The following is a 10,579-nucleotide window of genomic DNA, read 5'->3' as shown; positions in this document are numbered from 1 at the left end:
AATAATTCGTATTTTAGTGTAAATATTGATGTTTGGTGTTGAATCTTATTCAATAATTTAAAAATAGTTTTGAGTTTTAAATTGGCTGATTGGGGAATTATACGTACAAATGCAATTTTGCTTTTAATTGAATGATGATTAACTTGTAGAAATTTCCTTTCTACTCAATAACTGGTAAGAAAGCTTTAAATAATAAATTAAAATGAGACTTTAATTTTATTAAGAAGTGATATTGCAAATCTGTTACGAGTTACGGTATATCTATTTTTTCTAGTATTTTTCAGCCAAATTTATGTTTATCAAATTTCATAATTTTTTGCAGATAGTTTGATATTTTTTCAACCGTGTTCGTGCATTATTATAGCCGGCATATAGGTGTTTCGGAATACAACAACTCATATTCAATTTTATTGTCAATTTTCGGTATAGGAAAATATAGTTCTTATGAATCGTTTTTAAAGTCATGTTATACTTTAAGTACGTTGTAGAGAAAAATTGCGGCATTTTCTGTTAGTCCGTGGGAGTTCTTGTAAATCCAATATGCTCACACCTCCGTGATAAAATATGAGAAAAAAAAATTGATCCTTACTGTTTTATGATTGTAAACCGCCTTGTAAAAGAAGGGCTCCTGTTCGAAGGTAATGCATTTCTCCGCTATTTAGCGGGGACACATCCATCACCCCATTGCAAGAGGTTTGACCATAGTTATCGCCTTGGTTTCAATAGAGTGTTACAAAACAAAAAATGTTTAGCTGACTACAATGGCCAACAGTCCAAGAAGCCTTGGATAACTTCACCCTGGTCGTTACCTTCACAGTGTATCATTTATTCTTCGCAAAACCCTTATTCTACATATTCTTAATATGTTTCTATTTTCAATTGTTAAATTCCCCTTCTCGACCATGGCTTATGATGGGGTCTAATATGGTTTTATTCGCTTTTCAGAGTTGGAAATCGTGTTGATCACATACTACTATTTCCATCCACTGTTATTACTTTTATACCCGTACGTACTATTTCTATCTTTAGGACTCCCAGTTATTGAAATATGAAACGAATTGGATTCGTGTTCTGGTGGCTGAACTTACTTCTCAGTTTGCGGTCGATATATAGCTTTAACGTGAATGTGGAAGTGATAGTTCAATCTTCCTCATTATTAAGAATTCGAAAAGAGGTATTCACTGAAGAGGCTCAAATAACTGGATCTGCAGCAGGAATATCTCTTCAAATTATTATTTATTGATAACAGTTGTAGTTGTGGCTGCACTCACAAATGTATTATAATTTTCCCAACACTCATTTGTATGTCTACATTGAACAGGAACATCTATTAATATTGTTTAGAAAAAAAATAAATTTACATTTGAGGAATGTATTGTATTAATGAATTTTTTTAGCTACTTAAATTTCTCTTAACTTCAGTATATTTTTTTCTCCGAAATCGAAACAGGAATGCGATGTTTAAACAACTTTTTAAGAAATATAAAAGTAAAAACTCCCCGACAGACCTGGATACTGTACTAGGTTTCAACGACCTTTCTGAAAAGGTATACACTTTATATGCATTAAATCGTTGAAGTTAACTACCGTATTATAAGTTTTCGTTGATATTTTTTAGAATGATGTTAGGACATATCAAATTAATATGGAAGAAACGTTCAGTGATTTTGAAAAATTAGGCCTCACTTTACCTTCAAATTGGAATATATTTCAAGTGAACTCACAACCAGGTATTAAGAGTATTTTGTTTTTTAAACTGGAGTACAAAATAAAGGAAATTTTAATTCTCAATACCAATTCTTCGTTGCTTCTGGTTTTTAGGTTTGTTAATCGTAAAAAATCCTTTCACACGGAAAGGGCAGCGCATGTGGATAAAGAAGTGCTTAGCTGAATATCCTGTTCAGCCTAACAAAACTAATTTAGATGTACATGGTTTACTGCTACCGAGTGAAAATTGGTGGCATGTATGTCAGACGTAAGAATTTTTGGATTTAATGTTCACGGGGTAATAATATCAAATATACATTACTACACGTTAGATGTTTTACTTGTTTACTATTCGCGGCAATCGACGATTCGTATTTTTTGGTTTATTGTTATAAGTAAAAAAGAAAAACTGAAAAGTATTTTTTCAGTACCTCGGGTGTCCCCGATTGACGGTAACCAAATAATAGAAATTACAACAAAGAACCTGTCGGAAATCGGACAGTACTGGGAAAGCTGCAGGTGCCTAAGATTTTACGCAACATTCCTTTTGAAAACACAAAATCCGTTAACCAAAAGTTCGAACTTATTACGGAATTTTGGATTCCTTTTTTTTTTTTTTTTTTTTTTCTCTGGATTAACAAGTATCATTTCTGGAAATATTGCTCTTTATGAGCATCTCTAGACTACAGTAACCCTTTGATGATATCTCTGTCTCAACAATAATTAGATCTCTTACTAAAGGTAATGTCAAACTTAAATTGATCTTGGTTAGATTTTGGATATGCAGTAAGATAAAATCTTGTATTTCAGACCAGAGTACGTAAGTATTGTGGTTTTTACTAAGATTTTTTGTTCTCTCACTCTTGTCAAAGGGACCCTTGCAGAAGACAAATTTTGTATAAGAAGTTAAGGTGGATTACTTTAGGGTATCATCACAATTGGGACACAAAGGTCAGTAAGGCGTTGTATTTTTTTAGTTTAGTTACTGTAGAGACTTTCGTTTATAAGCTCTTGACGAAAAAATATGATAAAGATATTTGAATTCAGATACGTTTTATATATTTTGAAATTCTGATATGTTTTAGTTTAGTTATTTGATAACGTAATTTTGTTCTAGAAATATTGCGAAAATTCTAAAAGCCCAGTTCCACAGGAGTTAATAGAATTGTGTCAAGTTTGTGCACGATCGATTGGTGGTTGGCATTTTACAGCGCAAGCTGCTATCATAAACTTTTATCCGATTGGTACCGCATTATCCGGTCATGTTGATCATTCTGAACCTAATGATGTAGCTCCTCTATTTTCTTTCAGGTAAAATTATCTCAGAAAACATTGATCTTTTTCTTTTTGGAGTTTAGTCTTAAAATCATAACGCTGAGCAAGAAAAAAAAATTGTTTTTAATACTTATTTGTCTGCGAAAGGAATGCCCATTTTTCGTTTACTAGGAGTGCGACTTTACTAATGTAACTTTTCACAATTTATTCGAAAATTGCTAGTTTTTTCTTTAACTTCGTATACAACATTTGCTTATTTGCACCAAAATTCTGTCAATTTTTTTTTTTTGCGGATACTTGAGAAACTGTTAGGTTATGTTATATAATATAAATAGTAAAATAAATACATAAAAGTAAATAAATATTAAAGTAGTAAATAGGTCTATTAGTTGAACTAATAAAAATAGTACTATTTTACGATTTATATAAAATCAATGAAATCAGGGGGGTATAATTTTTAGTGTGAGTAATTAGAAGTAAGATTTTACGGAACAAATGTCGACATTTTATGTTATAAATATTATTTAAGGAGTACGCAAGGCAAGAAATATGACAAATTTTTTTAGCAGATCCATGATTTTTCTAATTTGAATAATACTTTACCTTTTTTCCCTCCAAGCTTTGGAGGTAGGGCAGTATTTCTAATTGGAAGAGAAACTGGTGGTGAAGATAATGGAGAGCATGTAACCGCCCTGCTACTAGAGAGTGGAGATTTAGTCGTTATGTCCGGCCAATCCAGACTAGCAATGCATGGAGTGCCTAAAGTAATGCCACCTCTGCATCCATTCCCTTGGGTAGATCCGAATGGCGAAACATTAACAGAAGAAGAAGAATGGAGCTCATCGTTCGACGAGTACGTATCTTCGGCCCGAATCAATATCAATGTAAGACAGGTGCTACTACCAGGACAGAGAACGTTATGAAGTTATGACATAAAGAAGAGAGTTTACGTGAAAATATAGCATCATTTTAATTTTTGTTTATTTACAATTGTAAATCGTTTATTGTAAAACTTATTTCCTGTTTAGATTTGTTATTAACAGTCGGTAACTTTTAAAAATAATAATTAAAAGTTATTACATTTTAAACAGGAGAAATTTTAAAGTTTTCATTTTTATCACCTTTTTCTTAATTTAAAGGCACATTTAAATTACATCACTATTAAAATCATATTAAGACTAAAAATGGTGACTGAAAGAATAAATTTTTTTAGAGAATCAAATTTATGAACGAACGGAAATCAGTTTTCTTTCATATTTTAAAGCAATAATCTTAAACAAAAAAACTTACAAACAAAAAGCTATAAAGAAGAATGAGGGTAAAACATGGCAAGTGTAGAATCTTCCGCTTCACAGATGGCTAAAACATCCCGAAACTTGTCCAACAATTGTAATAAAAGTGATCTGGTTATATTCTCAGAATACATGATTTCTTCCAGGTGATGTTCTCCTTTAAGATAACCTGAAAGAATGTGATATAGGCATTATTTTTTTTGAATCATCACGCTGATTTGTAAAATAATGTAACATCGACGATCAACTAGAAAAGTCCATATATCTTAAAATTGGAGCGCTTGACAAGTTGCTCGGATACTGAAGAGAGGATGCGCTGAAGGCTCTAAATTCATGCCTCTCAACCTCGGACATGGTGATAAAATGTTGCTGAAGAAGAGGATTCTTTCCTAGTTGTGATTCTCATTTGGGTATTTCAAACGTTGATAGGTCGGTTGAATTAGGCACCTCTCTTCCAAATTAGTTCCAAATTTCTGTTGGCAATTCTCCGGAAACTGTCTGGTTTTCAAGAATGGACGGCTTCATTTTATTCAATTTTATGGTAGAGCTGTTTATAGAGGGTTTTCAGCAATCTAACTTGCAAATTGAGGGTACAGATAGTAAAAAGTTTTGTGTCTTTCACCAACGTCTCTTTAGACTACTGGTTGAATTCGCTACTGGTCATAGTGGTTTAAGGAGATACAGCTAATTATGATGGAGCTCAAACAAGGCACCTTTTGCAGAGTTTCTGAAATAAATATAATACACCCATTCGGATAGTTTATGAGAAGATTTTGGTCGTAACAAGCTAACGCAAAATAACCTTAAGCTTACTGTCCGATTTGATCGAATCTGCTTTTTTGTCCTTGTCATGGCTCTTGTTATTGTGGTGCTTTTCCTCAGAGGAAATGTAGAACCAAAAGAGGCTTTGTTTAGCGTAGGGCCTAGTCCTCCCCGCATACGAATAATGATAATAACAATCAGATAATGTCATTAGGTCCGCATTTGTTTTATCTGTTATTTTATCTATTTAGTTTCATAAGAATGTAGTAAAGTATTTGAACTTTCCTTTAAAATGTTATTTCACTACATAGTACGAGTATGTATTAGACTACTAGTTGTACTTATATTGGACAAAGTGGTTTAAGGAGGTTTCTACCCATAATTGGGCACAGTTCTTTTATTGCAGAGTTTATGAGATAGAGCAGGGAAACCCCCATTCCCTTCATGACAGATAATTTAGGTTGTGAGATCAAGATCAGGTGTAGTAATGATAGATGCGTTCAGAATTCATCTGGAGGCAGCACCTTTATCATAACTAAGTTTACTCAGTATTGCATTCCCTAACGTGCCATCAATTTCCTGAGGCATGTGCTTATCGCTAGTGTAGCATTCTGAAGTAGATACAGGAACCCCAATATGGATTTAACAACAGTCTTCTACAATGATCGTCAGACAAAAATGTAGAAAAATTATGATTCAACACTGCAAATAAAAACACTGCTATCTAAGGTTTTAGTTTAACAGAAATTTTTATATTAGCGTTCAGAATATAAAATTTTTAGAAGACAATTGCTCTAAGAAGCACTTATTTATGATTAAATTATTAAATAGCCCATTTTTGTTTTCTTTGTCATTAGAAATAAATGAACACAAATTCTTACGGAAGAAAGGTCTTATGACGATCGCTAAAAGATTACAAAATTATGTTACAAACAAAAAAAGAAAAAGGAAAAAGTAGTTTGCTAAACTAGCAACCTCAAAAAAGTAATTTAGCAAAACTAACCTTGCTGTATCAGCCTCAGAAATAATCTCTTATCAAGCACGTTAGCTGGAGCGGCAAGTATAGCAGCACCTTCATCATTACTTAGTTTATTCAAAATTTCATCCCTTAAGGTGGCATCATTCTCTTGCGGTATACATTCATCACTAGCGTCGCTCTCGGAAGTAGTTTCAGAATCTTCAGCACTGCTTTCACTGTCTCCGGACTGCATTTTTTGATTTTTTTTTTTTTGAAAATAAGGCACAAGATTAAACGAGTGTTTTTGTTGGTAATTCTTTATTAAATGTGAATATAAAAACAAATATTAGGAGTATCAGAAATTTCAGTGATTCTAACACATTCTTTGCTGCTATTTTTCTTCCTCTCATTACTATGGTAAGTAGAGTATGGCCATCCTTTCAAGAAAAAGCTATTTTCAATACGAGCTGCTAAGGACTGTTTAGGCATTTTATCTTAGGATTTAGATATCATGAGCAAGGAAAGTTACCGAGCAGCCAGCATGGTTCTCAAGAAACTGCTGAAAAATTCTACTCTTTCAACTTAATTCTCACAGTACCCTTGTTCACCAATTGAGTAATTTTAATTTAACAAACTTACATGAAAAAAGGATTTATTTCGATAACCTAAACAAACAAAATCAATGGATTTAATCTGGTCAACCAGCTTAGCTACTTTCGCACCCCGAAGAGAATCATTTGAGAACAAAGATCTAATTCCGGGAGCGTCATTCATTTTGAGCTTGTTACCGACATTCTTGCAGATAAAACTCATTCATTTCATTTTGGCTAAAAATAACGCTTTTCTGTAGGTTAGAAAAAACTACTTTCTTTAACAAGACCACACTCATCCTATCACCATACTAATTAATCTAAAATTTGAGTCTTACCTTTAACAACTTACGGTTCATATTTAGTACTTAAGCACCATAGCTTCTTTTTAAAATCACACTTTAAATACACATTATATCACATTTAAAATATAAAGAACGTGAAAATAATTTATCTAGTATTATTGCCTTTAAAGATAGGTCGTGGAAGAGCACGAATTGTTGGAAGTGACGGCTTGTATTTCGAGAAGTTATTATGTGAATAAACCAACCATTTATCGAATTATACGGCAAAAACTTAGACTTTTGTCCACATAGTTAAATAATAGAAAGAGTGTGTTTGGTTTCGTGCAGTTTTTCGAATGTGAAAAGTTTGAACGGCTAAAAATGTTTTAGAAATAGAAGTTTTTTAGACTATAGATAAACTCAAGTAAGAAGTTCTTTTTAAAATGTTCAAAATATTATATTTTGCTTTACCAGCAACTTCGAAATAAGGTGTTAGTCATAATCAGTCTACTATAAATCTATCAATATGCAGAGGAAAGGACTTAGAGCCAAAACTACAGTAAATCAGAGATCTATTGTGCTCCCTTTTGTGTCAATGTATGTACATATAATGCAAGCGGCTGTAAATTGAACATGTACATGTGAATGATTTAAAAGCTAGAGTGTGCATGCACTAAATTCAACTAGTTGCACACCACTAATCTCTTACCTAATTAAGTGTGAAGAATAAGTTAAGAGATGTTAGGATCCAAGATCTCTGAAAAAGTGGCTAATTCACTTTCCATTCAGTGGGTCATTTAATTTCTAAATGCTGTTAGTTTGGATTGTATCTTCAGTAGATGTATATTTTACAAAAAAAACCTCTAAAAACAAAATTAACGTACGTAAATACCTGCACTATCATTCCTTTATTTGTAGGCATATAGTAAACATAGGTATGAAGTTGAAGGAGGAGTCGATGTTGCAGTAACCAAATAATAATTTGTATATCATTGTGGGCAGTATCAGAAAATGGAGATATCTTCTGACTCACAGATATAGGCAGTGAAAATTCTGATAACACCTGCAATAAAATTATTTCTGAAAGACGGAATATTATTATCTTATAAGTCATATCATAAATTGTTTTACAAACCTTGAGCAGTGAATATGAAGGAAATTGTTGAGCAAACTGTTCTACAAGATGAGAGGTGGCATGTATTGAAGCGTTAGGAGTAGTTGCATAAACGTTACTTTCGCATAAAGGGTAGATAATAATGGCCTTACCCCAGTAAACTAGGTCACCAGCCAATTTGAATACCTAAATATAATGAAAGCTTCAAAAGCTGACGTAGATTTGATTAGAGAATTTTTCCGTTCTTACTAACTAGGAAAATTTATAGTTTTGCTGAAAACTCTTATTATTAAATTCATAAATCTCAAAAACAGCACAGTAGTTAAATAAATTGCTAAATAAAAGAACTCACTTGTTAAATTAATTTTAAAATATTTCATTTTGTCAACAATGTTGCCAGTGATTCAAGCTGCTGGAGGAAAAGAGAAAAAAGATCGAGATTAACTTATTAATTGGTGGGAAGTAGCTACACCTTCCACACCCTCTTCCTTGCTATGGTGTTGTACCATGAAGAAGTAGCAGGGATTGTTATTCAGAGTTAGGTAGCTACTCTGAGATATCTGCTACCGAAGACTTGTCTGATGAGAGGTATCTGTTGGGCGGTTATGAAGCATTCCGTACTAGACGATTCCACTCCTTCGGATATCATGGCGGCTATTTCGAGACACACCTCATTATCTGCAGCCCTTATAGGGTTTTTTAGTTGGGGTGTTACTTAGGACCAGCATCCATCATGGAAAGGAATTATTAGACTTAAAACTATTTTGAACAATCCTCTACACTTACGACTGGAAGTTTAAGTCGGGCATCCAAAGAAAGAGTGTGCAACGATTTGAGAGGAGTGTATATCTTGACTAGTTTTATAAGTTCATTAGAGGCGTCCGCAATCAGCGTTTCCAACAATTTACATGGTTCCACTAGAAGAAGCAGCCCATGATAAGGACGTACCTTCTTTAAACACCTGTGCAAATTAATTAATAAAGTTCAAACTGATGAAAATTATAAATGAAAGAAAGGAAATACATAATTACTGACTTTTCAATAGTTTCAGGATCCACCATAAGATCTTTGTTCTGTAACTGGTGAACTTTTTGTGGTAAACAAAAGCTCATTGGAAGAGTTCTATTTATTCTAATTTGAACTAAACCTGAAGTACACAAATCTGAATATATGTTTTTCAAATCACTGGCAAGCGATGACTGTTCTAAAATCATTTCAAATGGATCTAAGCCTTCGCTTTCGGATTCATCATGAGCAGATATCATAATCTTTACCTGGTGGTTAACATAGCCACACCTTTTCTCTTCTTGTTTTAAAGCAGTAACTAATCTTTTACTTAATTCACAATAACATTTAACTATTGAGTGACTAGCTGACGCTTGGAGAGCAAAGACAATGTTTAATAGTATTATTGGCTTATTAGGAGATTTACCTCGTTTAACACAAGGTTGAACCAAAGATGGATGACCAATAAACCTCACATTGTTGACTTTTAATTCGAACTTAGCTTCACAAAGTTCCGACTTGACAGCAAACAGATTTGATAAAACTTCATCTGGGAAATTGGATAGGTATCCATTGGTTCTATTTAATTTCTGAATTGGTGGATCTCCTTGTATACTTTCGCTAACCGTCAAAGCAAAGGGATTTTTCCTATGCAGTTGCTTTCCATTTTCTTGTCCTTCATGTGCAGAATATGGAAATCTAAAAAGTAGTCTATCACCCTTACTATCACTTTTTACCAGTATCACGCTCAAAGGATCTGCATCCATTATTTGAATTATCCATCTTATTGTACTAACTATATAAACTGGAAAAATAGAAAATAAAGAATAGTCGCTCCATTAAAAAGTCAAAGGCGGCAAATCTTGTCTAAGATTTTGAAAGTGCGAATTTCCGAAGATTTCACGGCTGAATTTCAAGCGTATGGTGTTTAACTGTGAACAATAGGATCAGCAACTTTGAATTCATTCTAACCTCATCTATTAAAACCTACCACTTTCAGTAACCAGTAAGTACATAAGGTTGCCGAACTATACATTTTATAGCCAATGAGGAAGGTGTAATTCAAAGTAGTGTTGCCAAATAATCGATATTTCATTACAAACGCCTTTCATCGGCCACTAAAATACGATATTTCTGTAAAAGGCTGTTATTAAGTAAAAAAAACTCTTTTTTTTTTATATAGAAAGAGTATCCAAAAGGAAGTTTGTTTTTATTTATTATTTGCCAAGCTTTCGACCTAGGGCCTAGGTTATCTTCCGGGCTTATACTCGTTACCAAAGGTTGGTGTGTCTGTCGTGAATATTTAGGAAAAAAACTCTTAATCAGAAGGTCCCTAAAAGGTCCGGAATGAAGACACACCAACCATGGATATTAATAATGCAAAAAAAAAATATATATAATGTTATTAAACATTAACCATGAAGATGACCTCCTCCCTAGGTCGAAAGCTGGGCAAGAAAAAAAACATTATGGCTGAAATTGGCAATAATCCTTTTTCCTTTTAAAAATTATGAAATTCAACCACAATAGGTTGCCATTAGCAGATCATTCTCCGTTCAATAGACAGGTCTTACCTCTTGAAACTATGACCA

The 10,579-nt window shown here is 33.1% G+C and overlaps 2 protein-coding genes across 3 annotated transcripts; one reads left to right on the top strand and one right to left on the bottom strand.

The window, feature by feature from the left end:
- Window positions 1–3: 3 nt before the first annotated feature.
- Window positions 4–3,906, top strand: AlkB (alpha-ketoglutarate-dependent dioxygenase AlkB). 2 transcript variants are annotated; one of them, XM_074126117.1, is made up of 7 exons: window positions 4–174; window positions 1,451–1,547; window positions 1,619–1,730; window positions 1,822–1,975; window positions 2,580–2,658; window positions 2,825–3,018; window positions 3,602–3,906. In XM_074126117.1, exons 2-7 carry the CDS (start codon window positions 1,458–1,460, stop codon window positions 3,903–3,905), a joined length of 933 nt encoding a protein of 310 aa, XP_073982218.1. In that variant the 5' UTR covers window positions 4–174; window positions 1,451–1,457; the 3' UTR covers window position 3,906. The 2 variants fall into 2 exon arrangements, with proteins under 2 accessions (XP_073982218.1, XP_073982219.1); XM_074126118.1 differs by lacking the exon at window positions 4–174 and having other exon boundaries at window positions 1,431–1,547.
- On the bottom strand, window positions 3,218–10,014 carry Nprl3 (GATOR complex protein Nprl3). Its single transcript, XM_074126116.1, has 6 exons — window positions 9,018–10,014; window positions 8,769–8,943; window positions 8,004–8,168; window positions 7,761–7,931; window positions 6,040–6,241; window positions 3,218–4,443 (listed from the first exon to the last, which is right to left on the bottom strand). Exons 1-6 carry the CDS (start codon window positions 9,752–9,754, stop codon window positions 4,283–4,285), a joined length of 1,611 nt encoding a protein of 536 aa, XP_073982217.1. The 5' UTR covers window positions 9,755–10,014; the 3' UTR covers window positions 3,218–4,282.
- Window positions 10,015–10,579: the final 565 nt, after the last annotated feature.

The sequence above is a fragment of the Rhodnius prolixus genome, unplaced genomic scaffold (genome assembly GCF_049639745.1).
Source record: "Rhodnius prolixus isolate KJV_2025 unplaced genomic scaffold, Rpr scaffold_3, whole genome shotgun sequence".
Classification (NCBI taxonomy): Eukaryota; Metazoa; Arthropoda; class Insecta; order Hemiptera; family Reduviidae; genus Rhodnius; species Rhodnius prolixus.
This window is presented reverse-complemented; position numbering and strand designations above follow the sequence as displayed.

Bases quoted from the DNA above. Each gene is read 5' to 3' on its own strand.
- Nprl3 (XM_074126116.1), bottom strand. From the start codon at position 9,754: ATGGATGCAGATCCTTTGAGCGTGATACTGGTAAAAAGTGATAGTAAG. The intron at 8,169-8,768 runs GTAAGTGTAGAG...CATTATATTTAG, and splicing joins CCCGACTTAAACTTCCAGTC to GTATTCAAATTGGCTGGTGA. The intron at 7,932-8,003 runs GTTTGTAAAACA...ATTTTATTGCAG, and splicing joins CTTCATATTCACTGCTCAAG to GTGTTATCAGAATTTTCACT.
- AlkB (XM_074126117.1), top strand. From the start codon at position 1,458: ATGTTTAAACAACTTTTTAAGAAATATAAAAGTAAAAACTCCCCGACA. The intron at 1,976-2,579 runs GTAAGAATTTTT...CTCTTGTCAAAG, and splicing joins TGGTGGCATGTATGTCAGAC to GGACCCTTGCAGAAGACAAA. The intron at 3,019-3,601 runs GTAAAATTATCT...TTTCCCTCCAAG, and splicing joins GCTCCTCTATTTTCTTTCAG to CTTTGGAGGTAGGGCAGTAT.